The sequence below is a fragment of the Otolemur garnettii genome, unplaced genomic scaffold (genome assembly GCF_000181295.1).
Source record: "Otolemur garnettii isolate 467f Iridium unplaced genomic scaffold, OtoGar3 scaffold00021, whole genome shotgun sequence".
NCBI classification, from domain to species: Eukaryota; Metazoa; Chordata; class Mammalia; order Primates; family Galagidae; genus Otolemur; species Otolemur garnettii.
Window position 1 is genome coordinate 6,451,345 of NW_003852416.1, and position 24,186 is coordinate 6,475,530.

Below are 24,186 nucleotides of genomic sequence, written 5' to 3' on the forward strand. Positions count from 1 at the left end.
CAAAGCTGGTACAGAAATTGTAAGTATGGTCACCATTAAGCCAGCAATCACATTTGGAATTTATATTCTATCTGTATACAATAAAAAAGAACAATGTATAAAATTTTAAACAACAAAAAAGAAAAAGAGCAAGTGTCTGTTTACAAGGATTAAACAAATTAGATATAATCATACTATGAAATGCTATACACTTGTGAAAAGGGAATAAACTGCAATGGAAAGATCCACAAGCTGTGCTGCTAAGCGACAAAAGTGGACAAAGATGGTATGTCGTAGAGGGTATCTACCATATTTATTCAACTCTAATGTCATCTTTTTTTACATTTTCATATTTCTGGCATTGCTATGCACTTTATAATCAATGTTGTGTCACTACTATCTTTCCCCCAAAATAAGACCTACCCAAAAAACAAGCCCTAGCAGGATTTCTATGCATTTGTTAAATATAAGCCCTACCCCAATGGGCGTGGCTATGCATGCATTTCAGCACGGAGAGGAAGACAGCCCCTGAAAATAAGCTGTAGTGTGTCTTTTTGAGAAAACATAAGACAGTGTCTTATTTTCGGGAAAACACGGTATTTACTTGCCAACACCTTTTCTTTCTTGGTGGTGCATAAAAATGTTGTACATTGTACTGATATTGTATGATGCTTCAGGGTTGATGAAACATGGAAATACATTGTTCCATGATAATAAATGAAGAATATGATACTACATATTTGCATGTGCTGATATTAGCATAAAGGAAACCTGGAAGGATAAATATGAGAACAAGAGTTTATGAGAGCAGGGGCAGAAGCAGGAGATGAGGTTGTATGTAGATGTAAATCTTTTTCAAGTTATAGCTTTTTATTTTGCTCTAACTGTGAATTATATGGATGTGTATTTTAAAATTAAGTTTAATTAAAATAAAATTCACCACTCCAAAATCAAACGTATTTTTTAAAAATCTTATTCAAAAGAGTCCATACTTGCTTTTTATTCATTACCTAATATTCTTGTTAAAACAAAATATGAGTTTTGTCCAAGCATTTTGCTGAGAGCTTAAAATTAAAATCTAAATTTTGGCAAAGATATTTAGGGTGATAGTCAGTCCATGAAGACATAAATAGATATGCTTTATGATCAATATTAACTGAAATATTAAAATCTTCAATAAAACAAAAAGCTCAAACATGGCTTTACTAACTGGAATCCTATCTTGAATGGATATACTTTATTTAACATTCCTATATTCAGATTATTAAGTTCAGTTTCAATATTAAAACTTTGGTGTGTTAAGAAAGATGAAGCTAATTAGAATTTGTTCGCTTTCTTGTGAACTTCAATGTTGAAAAAGGACTTACAATATCCTCTTTTTCCTCTCACTGAAATAATATATATCACTGCAATTTAACAGCCTACACAAAAGTGTGCTGGCTATTTACTATGTATGACAATAACTTCTGCCAGACGTGATTCTATGTATTCACATTCATAAAAAGTTATTCCACTGTTATCGTTAACTGCCAGCTTTCAGCATCAAAGTCACCTTCATTTGAAATCCAACAAACATTTATCTTAAGAAAAATAAAAAGTAATGCTAAGCACAAAAATGAGGCATAGTGAGTAGAGTAACAACTAGATAAAGGATGGCAGTACTCAAGCTGCCGCCAAATAATTCGCTCACAAGGGAGCAAAACCATACAGACATTATGAAGGTTAAACAAAAAGGGATCATAGACAGTATGATTGTTACTTATTATGACTTATTCTGCTTGCCAGCATTTGCTGGAGAATTTATTTGGTCTTCAACAGCCTAATTAAGCTAACTGCTATTAAAATACATCCTTGTTGTTCACTAATGGGCAGATAATTTGCTAATTAGAAAACAAAAAATAAGTTTCAACAAAATAAGGAAAAATATGTTCCTGCATTGAAATAAAATACCCTAATATAGAATTTTAATCAGTACATAATTAATGTTTTAAATTAAAAATAAACTAAAACTATCAACCAAGTCAGAAAAAGTGAAATGAATCCTAATAATTCTTCCTATTTTTAATAGGTTGTTGGCATGCATGACATCCCTGATCACATTACCTGATATGTACTTTTAGTTCATAAAAATTTTTCTTGATAAAATAGATTCCTCAAAATTAAATGGAAAACATGTTTTATTAGGCAAACCCTAATTGTGAATTAACCTTCAGCACATAATGAGATGTTTTCATCTGGAAATAATTACTCCAATACACTCCTTCAAAGAATAATTAAAACAGAGTAGTCTATTTTACCACACATATTAAAAGAAAAAAAAAAAGGAGAGTAGTCCAAGAAAGCATTAACTCCGATTTGTTTAATATTAAGATCATTAAAATATTACCCAAGATATTAATATTGAGATTAGTAACCATCTAGCCACATACATCTCCAGCTACCATGAGATCATACACTCAATTTTTCTTAGAAAACTGAAATTTTCCATTTTAAAACCGAATGTAATAGAATTGTTCATCCAATGTTTGGTAATTGCTAAGCAGTGGATATTAAACAAATAGTAGATTCTTTACTAGCACTTTTTGTATGGCCCTCCCATTTACCATGTTTTCTCCAAAATTGTATTTCAGTTGCCATTAACTGGAATGATTCACCAACAAGTGCGCCATTAGTTGGTTATGAATGTGTGGCTGCCCAAAGTTCGTGAGCTGTTTCCCTGGGTGTGTGTCAAAGCCTTCAGGTAGAATGCCAACAGCCACAATTAGCCCCAGCCACTAACCTTAGTGTAGCTCATAAACGCTCTTGTAATGTGCACCTTAATACACAACAGGCTATGTTGCATAATACTGCACTAATAGCATTACTTCTAATACAGCATATGCAAGAAAAAAATGGTATACTCTAAGTACTTTATCAGTTTCACATGTTTCACTTGGTAAAATAACCAAAAGTAGCCCATAGAGGTTATTATTTAGTTTTCATACATGCTCCATTCAGACCCCTCAAATATTCATAATAGTCTCAATAGCATCATGTAGCAATGCAACTTTCCTAAAATAGTGCACTTTAATTAGATTTTGCATTTCAAAGCACTTTTTATATAGAAATCAATTTTATGCAACTCATATCAATACCCTAAGATAAAAGAATAGCCAAAGGTTATATGTAAATTACTAATTATCTAAAGGAAGCAAAACTGATTTACTGCTTAATTTATGTTAGCTCATCTGTTAGGCAAATAACTAGTCTGAAATAATAATGAATTGTCCACATCTATCTGAGATAAATGTTTCATATTAAATGATATAATAAAAAAAAACAGCTTCTAAGAATAAGGAATTTCTCTCATTTTGATTAAAAAACTACGGGTCTTATATAGAAATGTTTAAACAATTATATATATTTTTTCAAAGATTATGTTCCAATTATAGACTTCACTGTAGTCCACAATGTCAGTACATCAGCTTGAATTTAAGAAGAAATAAGACATTAATTTTTACAGTAGCACTGCTACAGAAATAGTTCAAGTAGGATCTTTCTAACAAATATGTTCATAGAACTTAATGTTATATTATAATGTTACTTGGAATTTTTTAAGAAAAAATATAGTTTTATACTAATATGAAAGTTTAATAGAGCAATAATGAAAAGGGGAAATTTCCAAGATATTTGATGATTTTTTAGATTTTTAATTATAATCTTACATATTTTACTTGAAATAATGATCATGGATAGATTTTGAACTTGGATGCTATTGTACTTTAAATAGTTTGAGAGCTTGTGCTTCTAAGTTATTGCAAGTCATTTTCCAAATTAGGGTCAAAGTAGTAAATGCTGACTGCTCTAAATGTACTAGATGGATGGCCAGCACTTTATGGTTTACTAAACCATAAGTAGGTACCATTCCTTTACACAATGCAGTGCAAATTTGTACTGACAATATGGTTATACAGTCTTTCTACATCGACATAAAAAGCATTTATATATACAAATATATATATACAAAGTAAACTTCCATAGCTGGCCACCTCCCTACATTGACCACCCACTTACGTTGAAGTAATTTTCACAGACTGGACATGCACTGTTAAGTACTAAGGCATAGTTTCTATGTTGACCACCTCCATATGTTGACCGGTTTTTATAGTCCCTTGGGTGGTCAACTTACAGAGGCTCTACTATCTATACAGATTTTTCTATTTAAATGAATGGAAAAGTAGCAGAAGCCAAATTTTATTATTATTTTCCAGTTATTTTCACATTTCAAGCAATTTACAACATGGCTTTAAACAGTTTGCCAACATTTAAATTTAACTCTCCAAGATTATAATTTAGCTTGCTGTGTCTTAAATTTCTAACTAAAATAGTCATTTTCCTTATATTACCATTATAAACTTGAGTGAGAGCCATGTAGTTTTTGAGAGGTACGCTACCAGAGAGTGGTTCTAAAATTATTCATCAGAATTACGTATCTGGATTGGTATCCTGGAAATCTTTAAAATATCTCTTTAAGAGAATATTCTACGCGGATTACTCCACTGTAGAAATAAATGGTAATGAGAAATAAGGATATAATGTGGTCAAAATCTGAAGTATCATGAAAATAATAGTTTGTACATTTTGACTCCTCGTCAATAAATGTGAAATATTTTTATGCTGCTAAAAAATTAAGTTATAATAATTTGTTAGAATTTTACAGTGAAATTCTACAACATGCAAATCTTGGTTATACAGAGTATGCTACCATGAGTGCAAACAACACAGGAAAAGAACTTCACATTGCTTCTGTATGTGTCAAGTTACTTCAGGAGAATACACACCGAAAAACTGATAACACTGGTTGGCTATAGCTAGGAGACTATTGAGTAGCTGAACAACAGGAGTGATAATTTGATACTCTGAAATATCTATCAAAATCGATATGAAAACCCATGATTTCAAATGTAATCGAGGTGCTAAGACTCCCAAACTTATGTTTTCCTCTCAGATCTGTTTCCTCTTGCCAGATTCAACTCTTGCCGCCATGACATGTATTATTGGATATCTAGTACTTGTCCCAAACTTAACAGTAAAAATGAAACTCCTCTCCCTAAAAGAATTTTACTTGCAGCAAACACAGCAGCAGAGTGATTGGTTTAAATCACATCCTTTTAACACAAATATCTTAACAACTCTGTTGGAAAACCTTCAGTGATTTCCTGTCTCTCAGAATAGAAGCCAAAGCAGTATTTCAAGGGCAATGGTGCAAATGAGAATCAGTTGTGCGCTTCAAAAATAAACAAACCAGGCTGGGCTCACAGAAATTCTGATTCTGCAGGTTGGTGAGGGTTGGACAGTAACACGGCATGCAGAAAGACATACAGATCGATACACATTTTATGCACACACATACACATGTACACATTTTTAAGATCCACAGGTGATCCTGAAGGGACTAGTAGATTGAGAACCCCTGTGTTAGATAGAGTAGAAATGTAGAAGGATAGGAGTCCAAGTTATAAGATTAGTAATATTGATATATAATTCTCTTCATTCTTTATAATACATATCAACAGCAATAGTAACAGCCAATATTTATTGAAGTCTAGTACGTAAAATACAGAGGGCTGAGTGCTTAGCATGTATTAACTAACTTAGTACTGAAAATCTTATGACGTATGACCTATCTTATTTTATTGATTTAAGACCCGTTTTTTCACATTCTAATATGTCTGAAATCTAATGTATTTTACAATCAATGGCATCATATTCATTGCCCGCCAGCTGACAGTTGTTATATAGTTGTCATTGCCTGCACAGACACAAACTTGATTATTCTAGCCAATGATTCTATGTGAAACACAGAAACATTTTAAACTGTACCAAAATGTGATTTATGAAAGCTTGGACTATAAAGGCAAACAAGTTTTAGCAACACTTTTTGGCTCCCATTTTCCTTCTTATGTATAAATATAAATGAGATATATAAAATATATATCTAAATAATCCCAATAAGAGCCCTCTCAATAAGTGTGAAATAAATATTCTTAGCAGTAAGAGAGCATAGTACCATAGTTGAACAGGCATTGTTTTTCTTTTTAAGTTGATACATCAAGTAGCAATTGACTGCATCATAGTATGAGATGAAACACAACATATTGTCTCTACAACAAACAGATGCATATGTTATATGACAAGTGGTCAATTAGGAAATCAAATATGTTCACACTCAAGCCATCATTGAAATTCTTTGTATGCTTCAGAGATTTAATGTTGAAATCCGATAGACCTAATTTTAAATTATAGTCTATCTATTTACTAGTTGTAAATTTTAGGCATTTTTCTCAATTCCTTAATTCCCTATAACTGGTGCCTATGTCTTTTTTCTGTTATATCCTCAATCTGTCTGAAATACATCAAGAAGTTAATAGATGAATAGAGCAAAATGAAAGCACTGTATTTATACTAAGATCTTCTGAAACAGGTTTACAAAGAAAGAATCAGTTAATTTTCAAATCCTATTGCTTTAATATCTAGGTGTCCGGAAAGTCACCATACATAGGGAATAGCAACTTTAGGGACACCCTGCATTTGACTTCTCTATTCACATTATTTTTAGGTAGATTTATATTCGTTTTAACACTATCATGATATAGACAGGCACACTGAACATCTGTTATTTCTAGTCATATAGGATAAAGTGAAAAGATTAATATAATACTAATAATTATATTTTGCAATTCTAGAAACAACAAATGATAAATAAAAGTAAGTTTACACTGAGAAAATTAACTATGAAGACATTTATTATGTGCAAGATTTATTAATGGTTTATAAAAAGCATTATAAATTTATTTATATATTAAAATCATCAAATTTCATATAAAATTCAAACTTCTGAAGTATTAAGAAAATCTATAAAAGGTGGCATACAGTACTTAATTAATTTTAATTTTTCCTCCACAAATAACATTTTCCCAGTGCTCTGGTCATTTTGTGCCTAATCTCCTCTCTATAAATAAGCAGACCGTCTAAGGAGATGGAATAGCCCAATTTGTAAAACCTTGTTACACTGCATTAAGAACAATTAGATGAGAACCCATTTACCAACAAGTTAGTACTTTAGGGATTATTTAAAATTAATTACTGTATTTAACCATAAAATGTCATTAGGGAAATATAGTTTAATATTATTATTTCTTATCTATTTTTGAGCCCATAAAACAGGTATACAGGGGAAAAAAGTTAGGTATTTGCCTATAGAAAAGTAGTTTGTGATTCAAAAGTAATTGGTAACTCAAGTTTGTTGTGACTCAAATTCAAGTTGACACTAATAAATATAAGTTTTCTTTCACTATTATGAAATAGGGAAGTAGCGCATTGTGAACACAAGTTTACACACTTATTAAGCACAGTCTTAACCCAGGCAATTTTTTTGTTGACTTTTAAGCATAAGAGGAGCACAATATATTTTAGAATATAAAAAATAACATGATAAAGATTTATGTTAATTTTTTAACTTTTGCAGAATTGTAAATTTAAGAGAATTAGGAAGAGAAATTTGAAGGCTCAGGAAATGTAGTGACCCTTAAAATACTCAAAGAAATCAAATTAATTAGATACAAAATATCCTACTTTTGGGCAGCGCCTGTGGCTCAAATGAGTAGAGCACCAGCCCCATATAGTGGAGATGGCAGGTTCAAACCTAGCCCTGGACAAAAACTGCAAAAAAAAAAAATCCTACTTTTGTCTGTTCATCTATTATTCTATAGATTTTGCACTTAGATTTTAACTGAGACATATGACAATTAAGCCATTCAAACATGTGGAAATAAGTGTTTCTAATGCAACCTTCTTGCCACAATTATGATCCATGATATTTTACTCATGTTAGTCAAATATATAATCACGTCTTCACTTCAAGAAATAATTATAATATCTTCTATTTGTATGCCTTACAATACCTATTAAAACTTAACTTTCCACTTAAAAATAAAGATTATGAAGCATGACAATATTTAAATAGACTCCCTTTACATATACCTGCTCCTGACACTTATGTTAGTCATGCAATGACTAACAAAACTGAATGTGCCATTGACACTAATTGTTTTCAATGCCTTTGTAAAAAAGACAAGCTATAAAAATGAATTCCCTGTTTAGTGTATTGTATTTCCACTAATCGATAACAACTTATTGCTTCCATTCATTAGCACATACCAAACAAAAGCTTTTATCTTCATAATACGGCTACCATAGAAATGAGTTTGGAGTTTACACATGAAGGCATAATATTAAAGGTGAAGCTTTTGGAAGTTTCAATGTTTTTGTTCTTAAGAACTCTGGAATTCTCAAGGATGTATTTCAAAAGTCATAAAGTCATAACATTAATAATAGGTCTCTGATATTAAAAGTATACTGCAAAAATGTATGTCTGTGTTTATGAGAAACCAAAGCTTGGAATCGTTAAAAAAAATATGCCTAGTTTAATTAATACACATATCATTTTCATTCTAAGAAGGTCTTACATCTAGAAGAGCAACTAGTATAAGCAATTAGTACGTACAACTACTATAATTCTAAGAATTCTTAGAATTCTAGGCTGCAGAAATTCTAAGAATTCTTTAAATAATTTTCATTTACTGGTACAAATGAACTGTCATTCTTTGAATCATGGATGACCTCTGAGCGTTGCAATAATTGATCTCTTCATGCTTTGGAGAGTAACATCTTCACATAAAGAAAAGGTACTGGACTCGTTTTCCCTTGAGGAATATTATAGTGCTATAACAGTTAAGATGGAATAAAGAGGGGAATAGATGAAAACAAATCTTTACTATTATTTGCATAAAGTCTATAATTAGAATAATATAAAATGCCACTCATATAATTAAAAATCTCATTGGCTGATAAAATCAAAATGAGAAACAATCTTTTAACACAGTATCTCCCCCCTTTCCATGGGGACACATTCTCATACCCCATGGATACTTGAAAGAACTCTATGTGTACTTTGATATTTCCCTATACATACATACCTGTGATAAACCTTAATTTATACATTAGGCACATTAAGAGATTTATGACAGTAACTAATAATGAAATGTACTGTAATAAAAGTTATGGGAACATGATTTCTCTCTGTCATTTCCCCCTTTCAACCTCCACAAAATATCTTAATATTTCTAGACAGAAGTTGACCCAATAACTAAAGCCACATATAAAGGCAGACCACTATAATATAAAAATTTTTACCTAATGATATTTATATGGTAGTTATCAAAGACAATGTCATCTTTATTTAAGGCATCCACTTATAAATGGTTTCTAAGACATTTATGAAATTGCTTTGAAAGAAATTTAGTAAAATTAAGTTAGAGAAAATGCCTCAACATATTTTTGAACTGATAAGAACAGACACTACACTTGATCTTAGCCAAAAAGCTGAGAAGCAATGCCTCAACTTATTTTTAACATATAATATTATAGCTTGACCATAAGCTCTCAAAAAATAGATTTTCTGTGGTAGAGGTAACAAATTAAATGCAAACACTATCATGTTCTTCAACAAAATAAAGTACCACCTAGATGAGTTAGGGAAATATGGGCATTATTTGAAGGAATATTCAAAAGACAGAGTAATATTTATAATCACAAATTAGAACTGACCCAGTGGTACGAATCTAATAAATTGTCACCTACAATTTCTGTTTTGTCCTTTCTACATAAACCAAATTTTTTGAAAAAAAATTTTGAAATATTTTTACCTCCAATCAAAAAATAAATTCACATTTACATTTTAAAAATTAAAGTAATAATCAGCTTGCCAGAGGATCTGATTTATATGTAACAAAGAGCAGTACTAGAGGTGATATACTTGCCAAAATCAATTTGTCGGTTTGAAAAGTATGACAGTTTTATAGACAAATAAACTTTTCATATTAGTTTTTGAATATTAAATACGGTCTCTAAATATTAGCCATTAGACAGAAATATTTCCAAGGCTCTAAAAATCACAAACTAAGACTTAGTTATATAGTATAAATAAACCTTTCCTTTTAGAGGTAAAGAAATTCAACTAGACCACTTACTCATATTAAGCTGTCATTTAATGGTGGACTTACACATTAATCTTTTCATAACGCTAGTTATATAGTTGCATTTTATAAACTTTAGAGATCATATAAACCATGTTTGTCATAATGCAGCAGGAACTAAAGCTCCCTGATCGATCCTGCCTTCTTACTAACAATGAGGGACAGTAACTGTCACTTACCCTGTCCCCCTACAGAAGGCCTTCACACTGCCTGCCTACAATTATGTTTTCTCCTCCCTGACTCTTTAATTTTGCTGTAAATGATCACCTAACATGCAGCAGATAGTTAAACTCCAGATTTCACTTCTTGACAAATATTTATGTGTGTACATTTAATAAGTTCCTTTTCCATTGAACTCCTTTGGAGTTATTCCAGGTAAAGCCTCATAGATTGCAGTGACTGTACAAAGAAAACTGGTGAAGTAGAGAGGATTAAGAGGAATGATTTATTTGGTGGGTGGGAGAAATACAAGTTTGAAAATATATTATAGACAGCTACCTTTGATAGCTGCTTGAAAATAGAATAATTAAGAAGAACTCATGTCATTCACCAATTCTATAGCTTAGAACACTGCAGTTTGTTTTTAAATATCTTGAAATATTATATGTTTATGTGTGGAAAAAAAGTAAGCAATTATACTTGATTTATATTACTTGTTTCATATTAATGTACAAAAATACTTGGGTTTTTTGCAATTATACTTGTTTTATATTACTGTACAAAAATAAATATATAAAAATGTACTGAAATGGTACAGCAGATAAAATAATAATACTAATATTAGGATATTAATATCAATAGAACAGAGAGAATAGAATATTTATGATACCAAAAACTTGCATTTAATTATATGAGGTATAGTGCAATAAATCTATTACATATTTTTACCCCTTAGATAATTATGTTCCTTGTTCCTGTTAGTTAACTAATACATAGTTTAAAAAGTATATATTATCTAAGAATATTATAGTTTTTACCAGTTTTATGATTAAACACATGATTATTTTTAATAGAGAAATATATCACATTGATGTGCTCTTTAGATATACTTGGGTCATCAAATTATCAAAAGAAGGGATTGGTTACCAAAAAGGGATTGGTTACCAAAAAAAGAAATATTATAATAAAATGCCAGGAAATAATTTTTTCTAAAACCAAAGATAAATATTTATCATTCAGAATTTTCTTTTAAGTTGCCACACTTACAAAAAATAATTTTTTTATGGTGTAACTATTCAAACTATATATATATATATATATATATATATTACAAATTATTTAACCAACAATTACTATCTGCATTCACTATAAATTCTAATTCTGCATTAAAAAACTGTCTGCAAGTAACTTTTGCTTCTATAGATACTAACCTAAACTGACAGAGGTAAAGTTTGCTCTAAAGCCTAAAAAATACTAGATTGATTTGTTGAATATTAATAAGTAAAATGATTTGGAAATCTGTATTTGAAAAGAAAATGTTAATTAACAGACAATAGAGATCCTCATGCTTGCTGGAATCTTTATTCAAAATATTAAATATTACGGATACCTCTCTCCGCCGAGAAGCCCAACAAGTCTGTTTGATCTTCCATACCACAGCAGCCACCAGTAATAAGGATAAGAAACAACTGGAAAATAAAACACAAAGGACTTTTGCTCAATTTGCTCATATTGGAAATATGTAATGAAATAATAAAAGATACATAAAAGACTTAAAAATATAGAGAAGTAATCACTTTGTCTAGATAAATAATTCAAGCAAAGAAAGGTAAATCTGCAATATTTAAATGTTCTCTCAAGTATATTCAAAGTGTATAGGTAGAAAAATATTTATATTCTTTATTATACATTACGGTTTATCTTTAGGATTTTCTACAAGAAGGAATATGAATTTATAATTCATTGGTCTTATGAAGCAACAGAAATCACAACCAAAATCTATTTATAATTGCTATTACAAGTCATTAAATAATGCCTATTTTACAAATTCAAATGTCACACATATATTCATTTTATTTTTATTACCAAGTATTGTAGATATGAGTGTATTCCACCCACTGATTCTTAACCAAAGGTGATTTTGCTTCCTCCCCCTAAAGAACATTTGACAATGTCTGGGGACATTTTTGATTATCACTACTGAGAAGGCGTACAACTTACATCTAGTGGGTAGAGCTAGGAATACTCTAAGATATCCCATGATGCACAGGACTATACCCAACAACAAGGAATCATGCGATGCACAATGTCAATAGTACTGAGGTTCAGAAACCCCAACACATACTAATGTTTAAGAAATAATTCAATTAACAATTTTCATACACGTGGTCTAACTACTACAAGCAATAAACTAATACGTAATACAGGGCACTTTGTTAGTGGTAGCTTGAGCCTGACAAATCTCAAAATAACAGAGATTCATGTGAATCTGATTATTCAATCCCAACTCTGCATATGTTTGATTTTCCCTTCTTATGCATGATCTCATAGATGATGCTGTGAGAAGTCCCAGAAGTGAGCAGATCTGGGCCACCACAAATTGACTGGTCACTGGCCAATACAAAAACCTAGTTTTAAATCTTAATTAATAATTGTTCTATTTGCCACTTGATCCCACTCACAAATAGTGGCAATTTTTGACACTTCTACTCTTGTCACATCTTCAATATTTTTTTTTTCTCTTTTCCTCTTTTTCCCTGGAAGCAGAAGACCTCAGAATATCCATTGATGATGACAGGGACAATGATGATTCTAGTACAATTGAGTGTTGAAAACATTCCAGATTCTGTGCCAGGTACTTCAAAATGATGATTGAATTTAATTTCATAGGAATGCTTCCAGATGGGATACATTATTATTATATTATAAAAGAAGAATTCAGTCCTCAGTTTTTAAATCTAATTGATTTTAGTAATTCAAGGAGTAAGTGGTGGTACCAAAATTCAAATCCAGTTACTCCCACCTTAACCTTTTTCCTTCCCGTATGCTGGAAGCTCTGAGCTTGCCTGCATCTTGTAACAGTTCTGTTTCCATATTCATTTTCTAACCCTTTGTCCAGAATCAAAGGAAATGAGAGAAAAAGGCAGTGATCCTAATCTTTCCAACCACTGAGGTCCTTTTTGTTTTTAACATAGTTACCCTTTTCCCTAATATTTTCAAGCACTTTCTTTCTACCTCTTCTTAAATTAATTTTTCAAAGGTGTACAAGCCTCATATATCCTAAAAAGAAAAAACAATAATCTTTATTGATCCTATAGTTTCTGCTAGTTTGCTGAACAAGTCAGTGCAGCTACCTGCACCTCAATTTCCTCATAAACTGCGCCTCACTTAACTCCTTGAATCAGATATCTGCTTCATATACCAATAAAAATGTTAATAATAATTAATTTTTATATATTATCCAATATTTTAGAACGACCATTCCTTGGACTTTTTTCCAACTGAAAGTCATCATTACTTTCTTGACTAGAAGTTACATAAACTCGTCTTTTCTCTTTTAACAGATTTTCATTTCTCCATTGACAATACCAAGCACTCATACTTTAAAACTCTTTGAAACTAAATATTCTTTCTTTTCTTTTTTTTTGTTTTCCTTCATCCTTCCTGATTCAATAGAAAGACAATAAATATAAGTTACATTCCAGATTTCCTCTTTTAAATTATGAACACTCCTTAAAACTCAGTTCACAAAGGTATATTCTTATCTTGCTCTCAAAGAAAATGGTTATTCATTCTCATAGTTTCAACTATGACCTCCATTGGAATGATTTCCAAATCTGTATCTTTAGACCTGCTAAAATGAGAACATTTTATCATCAAATGGGATCTTAAGAGATTATTTCAAACTTCCTCCCCAGAAAAAAATTCCCAATATACCTCTGACTGTGGTCCAATGACTAATTAAATACTCATCATAGCTGGAAAGATGCTGACTCACATGTTAGTGCACTGTCTTTCTAGAGAGTTCAGACTATGAAAATATTCTTTTATCAATCAGTGCTGCTTGTGTCTTCTGGGTTAAACTGTGCATCAGTCTTCTCTGTGCTAAAACTTCTTTACATATTTGAAAAGTCTCCATGATTTTCTCTAGTCTACTGGCTCTCTACCAGTAATGTTTCTGCCCTCCAGGGAACATTTCCCAGCATATGGAGACATTTTTGGTTTTCACCACCACCGTTTGTCAGGTATCTGTTGGGATGTTATTTAAATTTCCTACAATATACAGATCACACTTCCAACAACAAAAATCTTCCCAACCCCAAATGCCAATAATGCCAAGGTTGAGAAACCCTTTTCCAGTCTGAATTATTACAATAATGATTTATTTCTCTATCAATACTAAGCACTGTGCTTAGCATTTTACATGAATTGTATCTTTAATTACCACAATCACACCAGATATACTGGTTATACTGTTACATTTTCATTTAAAGGATGAAAAAGCTGAGTCATGGAGAGTTTAGGTAAATTGCCTAAGTTTCAACAGCATTAAGTTGCAAGTTGTTCCCTTTCCTCTGACTTCCTTGTTTCACCGTGACTTTCCAGCTAAACTATAGAAATAAATTCAATTTTATTGTCTTTATACTCAGACATCAAATCTTCTCAACTGTTTATTTCAGAATGTCTGTTGTAGTAACCAGTACATATCCAGAAATTCACTTAGATGTAGTGATTAAATGCAATTGAAATTATTAAAATGTGTTTTATGTGATTACTTTATAATATGCAATATCCCCCGATCCAAATAGTTACATGATAAAGATTCAGTTTGAGATGGTTAAGATTATTTTAATTTCTCTAGGAGAAAGTTACATTCTAATAGAGTCAAATGGAGGGAGCTGTCCAAATGGAATCAATCCACCCAAACAGATTTGACCTGCCCAAGTAGACTCGAACTGCCCAAGAAGAATGTCCCATCCAGGAAAGTAGGAATGTGCCAAACCCTATCCTTCTGACCCTTTAAATTTCCATCCACCTTAAGCCACACGCTGACTTCCTTCTCAAGATCAGCTCACTCACACCCGGGTAGAATAAAGGTTGACGTAGCCCACACAGAACCTGGACTCCAGTTCCTTTTGTTCATGTTTCAGAACAATCTTTTATTTTCGGTCTTTGACCTCTCATTTTGATGCCAAAACTGGGGACAGAGTGAAGCTCCCTCAGGGGGCCAACATACACTCTGGCAGACTCAAGTAGATGGACTCTTGTTCTGACAAGAAAAAGAAAAATGGGGGAACCCCTCTGACCCCCACTCAGAACTCATCCACTTATTGGTGAGGTGAGCGTTTGTCTAGAACCCCTTCCTGAACATTTTTAATGTCTCTTTCCTGTTTCCCACCCCAGCTCCTCTTTCCTTCTCCCTCCATCTCTCTGGGCCTCTTAAGCATTCATGTAAAGCCCCTCTCTGAGCTTTTTAAACTTTTCTTCCTTTTCCCCACTCTGGGCTGAAAAATTTTGGTTGTCCATGCCCAACCCTGGAGCGTCAGACTTGCCCATCCAGTTCCTTCTGATGCCCTCCCCTCACCCCCTGTGGGCCTGAGCCACTCTTCTGGCTGGGGTCACACACAGAGGCCTGAACCTCCCTGACTCGAGCCTAGACCCCTGCCCTGGCCACCTACGGACTAACCCCAGTGAGTCAGACTCGCCCATCCAGGGAATCACATGTGGGGATGACTGGCCATGGGCCTGGGCCACTTTTCTCCAGCTGGTTTCACACCTAGAGGCCTGGTAACCTCTCTGACCCAGCCTCGGCCACCTCCTTCCTCATCCTTCTCACAGCTCTCTTTAGATTTTCACTTTAACTTCATTTATTTTTTACCTTCAGTTTCAAATATGAGGAACACTCAGTCATGGATTTCCCCTTCTTCACTGTAAGCTGCCTTTTAACTCACCCTGACTCTTTTAAGGCTCTATTCTAACCTTAAACCTAAATGCCTCACCTTTTTCTGTAACACTGCCTGGCCTACGTACAAACTAGACAATGGCTCCCAATGGCTAAAAATGGCACATTTGACCTCTGAATCCTCACTGATCTCAATAATTACTGTTGAAAATTAGGCAAATGGTCAGAGATCCCCTACATTCAGGCCTTTCTCCTCCCAAAAAATTCCTTCTTTGAGTTCATCTTGTGAACCTTCCCAAATTTTCCTTGCATGGGCCAAATCAGCCTTCCCCAAGTACCCTGAATCTCCACTGTCTTTCTTTGACCCATGAGATAACCCTCTCCCTTCTGCCCCTTCACAAATCCCCCACCTTCAACCTCCTCCCTATCCACAGAATTCTACCTCATCCTCCTCACCTTCACCATCTCTCACTCCTTTAGCCACATGTGGATGAAACAAGATAGTGTCCTTGATGGGCAGGGAAGGAAATATGGCAGACTCAGGCAGGGAATTGCACATGGCAGACCCAGACAGGGAGGGAAACATGGTGAACCCAATTTCCCCATCTCATATTAGATCTGGCCACACCTTTAGGCCTTCTACAACTACAACCACTATACTTCCTCTGAGAGGCTGCAGGAACAGAAGGTATTGTCAGGGTTCATGTTCCCTTTTCTCTCTCAGACCTATCCCACATAAGTCAGCAACTAAGTTTGTTCTACACAGATCCCACAAAACACTCTCAAGAATTTAGAATTCTAACCCAATCGTATGATCTGACCTGCATGATTTGTATGTTATCTTCGCCACCATCTTATTAACATGCATTTTATCTCTCAGTTTGCATGCAATATCCAGAGGAGGGGAGAAACTCCAAAAATTCCCCCAGGGCCCTCAGACACCCCAGCAAGATTTCATTGACCAGGCCTTATAGGTGCAGTAGCACTTCTCAGAGCCCTAGTTATTGGCTTCTGCCATGAGACAAAACCCTGCTACTTCTCAAAGCATCTCTGGGCACTCAGAAAAAAGAAAATCTCTCCCAGGACCATGTTTTAAATGCATTAGGCCCCAGGACACTAGGCAAAGCAGTACCCAAATCCAAATCCTTCCTGCAAGCCATGTCCAGCCTGTGGAGGGCCTCACTGGAAGTCTGATTGGTCTGGTCTTTCTGAAGATCTGGTTTGCAGTCACTCCCAGGACCTAGCGAAATTTCCTGACATTTTAAGCACAGCTGCAGAAGACTGATGATCCTCAGAAAATCAGAATGCCTCCTGGACAATCACAAAATTTGAACTCCAGGTATTTTTGCTAGTGGAAGGTAAGCTGATTTCTTTTCTAATAAACACAGGAACAACTTTTTCCATGCTGCCATCTTATAAAGGTCCTCTAAAACAAACAGAGATCTTGGTGATGGGAATTAATGGTACTTTAATGTGCCCTCACAGGCTATTCCACCCTCATCGTTCTTTGATCCTGACCTTCTTGATTATTTCCTATTTTAGGGGCACTAATTATGATTTTTCTCATTCTCAGTTCCAGACAGTAATTTTTCATCTCATTTCCCAATTTATTGACCAGGTAGTCACCTGAAAAAATGACTCATATCCTCGCCCTATGTGGATATCAACCAGTTCAAACTGTAGACCCAAGAATGTTCCTGTTGACACCACTTCCTTCTTTCTCCCATTTTCCCATTTTTCTCACAGGCAGACCTGCTACTCCTCAACCTGCAGGAAGCAGTCAAAGAGGAACCACACCCGTCATCCTGCCTCCTTATAATAGACTAAAAAGACCAGGATCATAAAGTCAAATGGAGAGACCTGCCCAAATAGAATCAACTGACCCAAATAGAATGGCCCATCCAGGAAAGTAGGAATGTGTGAACTCCAATCCTCTGACCTTTTAAATTTCCATCCACCTTAACCCACATCCTGACTTCCTTCTCACCTGCTCACCTGCACCTGGGTAGAATAAAGGCCAATGTTGGCCACAAAGAACTTGGACTCCATTTCCTTTCATTCATGTTTCAGAATAATCTTTTATTTTCAAATTTTAATTTTGAATTCTTTCTTATCTAAATTTTGTGACTCAGATGAAGAGTAACACCATTAAGTGATACAAAAGAACAGTGTACAAACATGTAGTTTTTACAATTTTACTTTCTTGAGGAGATATAGTAGAACCTGTGGAAATCGACCACCCAAGGGACTAAGACAAACTGGTCAACATACGGAGGTGGTAACATAAGGAACTAGGCCTGCTGTATTGACCAGATACATGTGAAAATTAGGTTATCTTAAGAAGCTGGCTAATGTAGGGAGGTGGCCAACTATGGGGGGTCTACTGTATATACTTTGGCATTGGTATCAAACGATTTCTATGCTAATTCTTATTAGGTTAGCAGTAAAAGAACTATCATGATGTAAACAAATTGGCTGATAAAATCAACAAACAGTTTAAGAAAATATTTTCTTAAAGATACTCTAATAACCTCCAATACATACAAATACCTCAATAAAATATATCTTCATATATGGCATATAACAGTTGTCATAAAACTTTGACTAAATGAATTAAATTGGTTCTTTAATTGATTGAATAACATCATTATTTTCTGACACTGAATGTCTTATTTGGCATTGTTATTCTTATACCAAGATAATGCTTTGTAAAAATTATTGATTCCTAATAATTTACATTACAAGTAAAAGTTCTAGTTCTTTTTAGAAGAATACCAAAAAAAACCATTGAGAATATTAGCTTCATTAAAAAGCAAAACAAATAAGCACACATACACACACACACACACACAAAAAGCACTTGTCAAATTTATCCAGTACAATTGAAAACTTACTTCCATCCCTTGGTGACTACTAGAAAATCTCAGTCTATACTGACAAGCCTGGAAGCCTATGGAGTGACAGAATTTGCATCTCTGATTTCTTCAGTGACCTCTATTCCATGTCCTTTCTATTAGCCCTACTCTGCCCACTGGACTTTGTGTGAGAGACAAAAATGCTATAAACTTTTACTATAGTAAGAGAATTCAGTTAGCTTTTCCCTACTCTCTCTCTTAAATCAAAGGACTTAACGGACAATGTGGAACATTAGTATCTTTTAATTTGCTATCGTGGCAAAATTTTGTTAGAGAAAAATAAGTTTTTAATGCTTTCTTTCACATATTTTTCTATTTTATTATACAAAAGCTTTTATTCCTTCTTGGTATAGACATTGGGGAGAAAGGGTAATTGAGTTTTCTTTTTAAGAAACTACGCTGTGTATTAATGGTGCCAGAAGATCAGAAAGGTTCAATACTCTTCAGTATAATTTTCCCAGTTGAATGAAATAAAGAAAAAAAGAACAGAAAGGAAAGAAAAGAAACATAAAAAAGCAAGTACATGAGCTGCAAAAATTTTAAATAGGGAAGCATAGGTGCTTGGGGAGAGATTTTTCAATAATTTGATTATAACCTTCACAAAATGGTCATTTTTGAAAGGATTCTGAATGTAAAAAAAAAAAAAAGCCATGAAACTTATTAAGTAATCTCATTTAAAGAAAATTAAAAAGAATTTAATGGAAGTAACATAGCCTGGTATAAGGTCCTATTGTAAAGTAGGTTTCTAGTGACAAGGAAATGCCCTCTGGTGGTAATCTAGTTGGCCAAATGCAAAAAGAGATAATATTGTAACTCATTTATAGCAATTTGAGGTTAATTAATCATATACCTCGTAAAGTCTTAACTACATAATTTAAAGGATGGTTTGGGCATACTTTTATTTTATTTTGCTAAAAAAATGTTACAAATGGGAGAATTGAGTTAAAAATAGAAATTATTACTAAAGTAATTTATTACCTAGTTATTCCAGAAAATATTTTTGAATAGTTTTATACTTTCATAATTCTTTAAGAATTTCTCCTTACCAACCTATCAACAACTACTAATTTAAAGTACAATAAAAGCTATGGGTATTAAAAAAAATTTTTTGTTTATGTTTCAGTCATCAAAATTACAAAGATGAGAAATATCAATAAAGCCCAGTGCATCAAAGTTGTAAATAATACATTGTTAGCATAAATTGTTACAAAATTTGTCGTGGTTAAGCAAGAGTTACTGTACCTTAGGATGCACACTATCACTTAAGATGGTTTCAAATACAAGTAACATTGGAACTACATGAATTTTATTTGCCCTGACATGGACTAAATTGTGTTTTCTCCAAACTGTGTGACTGTATTTGAAGGCAGGTCCTTTTAGAAATAATTAAGTTTAAATGAAGTTAATCATGGTAGGACCCCAATCTAATAGAATTTGTCTTTTTATAATAAGAGACACCAGAGAGTTTGCATACTTCCCCTCTTTTCTCACATGCATGGAGGAAAGGCCTGTGAGCACACAGTGTAAAGGTAGCAATTTGCAAGGCCAGGAAGAAAGCCCTCACCAGAAATTAACAGTTCTAGAGCCCTGATTTTAGACTTCCTAGCCTTCAGAACTGTGAGGAACTAAATTTCTATTGTTTAAGCCACTCAGTTTGTGGTATTTTCTTATGGCAGTCCAAGGTAAGAACTTCCCAAATTCCAAAAGTAGAATAAATTCCAGGTCTGATCCTAATGATACTGGACAGGTGGCATCCCAGCCAGGTCAGCCGAGTGACTGGAGGACCTGCCACCTCCATCTTGGTGGTGTTGGTGGCAGCAGCTGGCAGAGGAACCAGGAGGCTGGAGTGTAGGCAAGGGAGGGGAGCTTCCCTCCCCAACCAGAGGCTCCAGTAGCCAAAGGAACCCGACACAAGCAGGGGAAGACTCTGGCGATTCCTCTAGTGTATCTCTGATTGGTCCATTTTCAAAACCTGCTCCTAATTGGTCTGTTTTCAGGCCCTGAAAGCTCAATGGACAACTGCCCCTATATAAGCCCCTAAGCAGAGAGCCCAAGAGCAGATCACTGCAGACTTCCAAGGGAGAGAGGGCAGAAGAGCAAGAGCTGTAACACTTATATCCTGCTCTGCAAGGAGGTTTGGCTCTTTGTAAGAGCTGTAACACTTATATCCTGCTCTGCAAGGAGGTTTGGCTCTTTGTAAGAGCTGTAACACTTATACACTGCTCTGCAAGGAGGTTTGGCTCTTTGTGTAACACTTGTATCCTGCTCTGCAAGGAGGTATGGCTCTTTGTAAGAACTATAACGTGTATCCTGCTCTGCAAGGAGGTCTGGCTCTTTGTAAGAGCTGTAACACGTGTATCCTGCTCTGCAAGGAGGTTTGGCTCTTTATAAGAGCTGTGACACTTGTATAAAACCTATCTTACTACTGATCCTGCTCTGCAAGGTTTGGCTCTTTGGGAGAGCTGTAATACCTGTTGAATAAATCCTATCCTACTGTTGATCCTGTGGTCTGTCACTTCATTCATCGAACCACCAAGACCAAGAGCCTGGAAATCCAGTATCAAAATTCCAGTATCACTATCGTGGCCCTACCTACATTTCCCTCAATTCTCTGGACAGTCTACACTGCTGTGCATCAGATTTATTCTCAAGCCTGTTTCTCCATTAGGGCCAAAAGTAAATTCACACTTTATATTACGCACAGGCTTTATATTATGGACACTATTACACATGCCTAGTCTTTCCAAATGTTGAAGATGCACTAAATGGCATTAGATCCCTACCCATGAAACTGATAAGGGAATGATAGCCATGTGGATGGAGTTAAATAAAGGCTCAGAAAAGAATCCATAAAATCTACTATGGATATCATTTATGCAAAATACATTTAAAAATGTCTAAATAACCTCTCCAAACTACCCTATAACAGATTTGAATCTACACTGCATCTTTGATAACTCTTCAATCCTTATTGAAACTCTTTACTGAAATTAGAGTACTCTCAAGACTCATCTGACAGGTTCTTAGAGATACTAACAATATCCAGTAAAGAAAATCTTCCTGGTTGACTACTGTTACAAATAACCTACCTGAATAACATCTTATTCTTCCAAACTTGCAAGAAAAAGTAACCAAGGTCAATGTATACAGTGTTCCTTTCTACATTCAATTTTTTTAAAGCATGCTTTTGGAAACAACAATAATTAGGATACAAGTTTTAATTACAAAATTCTGTTATCATTTTAAAAGCAATATATACATTAAAAAAAAAAAACTATCCTAAAACAGGCAGCAGCAGGCAGAGGAACCAGCTGGCTGGAGGGTAGGTAGGGGGGGGCCCAGAGGAGGCTCCAGTAGTGGAGAGGCCTGACAACTGCTGGGGAGACACCAGCACCTTAGGTCTCCCTTCCCTTACACTTGAAGCAGAATAGGGAACCCCCCATTTCCTAGGCCTGGTCAATTTCAGGTAAGTTTCCTAGGCCTGGGAATGAAAGGGATTGTAGCCATTCATTTGCAACTGAGTTCCTGCAAAATGTTAACTATAGAGGACCCCAAGCAACTATATATATATATCCCTGGACAAAAAGCCCTGAGACAGACAGAGAGTGGGAGGGAGAGTGTTGTTCCCTGATCTGGGATCTCTCTGCCAGGAATTTTGGTGTTTTGTATTCTTTTCTTTTCTGTAAATAAATCCTGTCTTACCACTGATCTGTAGTCCGTGGATTCATTCATCCAATCACCAAGACCAACAACCTACTGAAGATGAAATTCTGGTATCACTACTATACCAGAAGTGTCAATAGTGCCACATTCTCTCTAACACTTGGTGTCAGTCTTATTCTTTTGAGCCACTGTATAGATATACTAGTATTAAGCAGTTTCAATTTGAATTCCCTGATAAAAATTAACTTGAACTCATTTGTATATTTTATTAGACATATAGATATTTTCATTTGTGAAATGCATCTTTAGTCTATTGTCATTTTAGGGCAGAAGGGTTAAGTTTGATGACTTTTTATTTGATTTATGTAATGCTATTATAAGTTCTTTGCCCTTTATATGTGTTGCCAACATTTTATACCACTGTGTGACTTTACTTTTCATAATATTAATTGTGCCTTCTGATAAACAAAATTATAGTCTAATTTTATTATAGTACTTTATGTACCTTATTCCAAGGTTATAAAGAAAAATTATATCCAGGCACAATGACTCAGGCCTATAGTCCCAGCACTTTGTGAGGCCAAGAGTTCAAGCCCAGCCTGGACAACATAGCAAGACCCTGTCTCTACAAAAAAGACGTTTAAATAGCTGAGTATAGTAGCACACACCTTTAGTCCCAACTACTCTGGAGACTGAAGCAGGAGCTCTTTAGCTTAGGAGCTGAAGGCTATAATGAGCTATGATTATGCAAAACTGCACTCCACCCTGAGTGACAGAGAAAAACCCTATCTCTTAAATGAAAAAAAAAAATCCCTAGTTATCTTCTAGATGCTTCAGGGTTTTCCTTTTTTGTCTGTATTTTATTTTTAGTATGAGGCAATGGATAACTGCAGAGGACATACATTTTTTCCTGTATACATAGCTAATAGACCTAGTACATGATAAAAGTTTTCTAAAAGTAATAAAAATTGTTATACAGTCCTTGACTTAGTAATAAAAGTTAACAACCATTTCAATCAGAGCCCTCACTACTGTTCCCTTTATTTCATCTCTCTTGTGTTATATCCACCTTAAAGAGGGATTGAAATCTTGTTTATATCCTAAAGATAATGTTGATCCTCTCTGAAAGCCATCTATGGGCTATAGTTACAATGTATCCAAAGTTTTTGCAATGATATCTGAGTCTGTCCCATAGGTGGGCCACTAATTGTCCTGTCTGGTGCCAGGGTAGGGTTCTACCCATTAGCTCTGTTTTCAAATTCTTTAGTACGTTAATTAGAACCAGATCTTCACATGTGCAGCTCAGTGGTGACCTCAGGAAATTTTAGGTAGTTTTCTGGAATAGCTCTCTCTCTTTGTTATGTCCTAAGTCCTTTCCAGTCCCCTGGGGTCCATTTTTTCATCCTTTGGTCAGAAACCACCCACTTCCATGATTTTACCAAGTTCTGTGCTGAGAGGCCAGAGAAGAGAGAAAGAAATAGGGTTTATCTTAACACTCTGTAAACACAGCTCCAACATACAAAGAGGAAGATTTCCCCTCCCTTAGAATTTTGGCCCTCAGAGCTTCTGGTTCTACAGCTAATGTTCCTGCTGCAGACTGCCTGATGTGGGGGGTCAGTGAATTAAGAAAAAAGAGGGAAAATGGGATGGGGTCTCCCCACTCTCTGAGCTTTAAGAGTTCCCTTTTTTTTTTTTTTTTTTTTTTTTTTTT

At 34.4% G+C, this 24,186-nt stretch overlaps 1 protein-coding gene and 1 pseudogene across 1 annotated transcript in view; both read right to left on the reverse strand.

Moving 5' to 3' along the window:
* ATRNL1 (attractin like 1) overlaps positions 1–24,186 on the reverse strand; it is a 701,118-nt gene that overhangs the window by 346,026 nt on the left and 330,906 nt on the right. Inside the window, exon 26 of the mRNA XM_003787143.1 lies at positions 11,605–11,683. Coding sequence (XP_003787191.1) covers positions 11,605–11,683 — 79 coding nt within the window. The remainder of the gene's footprint in view (positions 1–11,604; positions 11,684–24,186) is intronic.
* Positions 9,298–9,414, reverse strand: LOC111724331 (annotated as a pseudogene).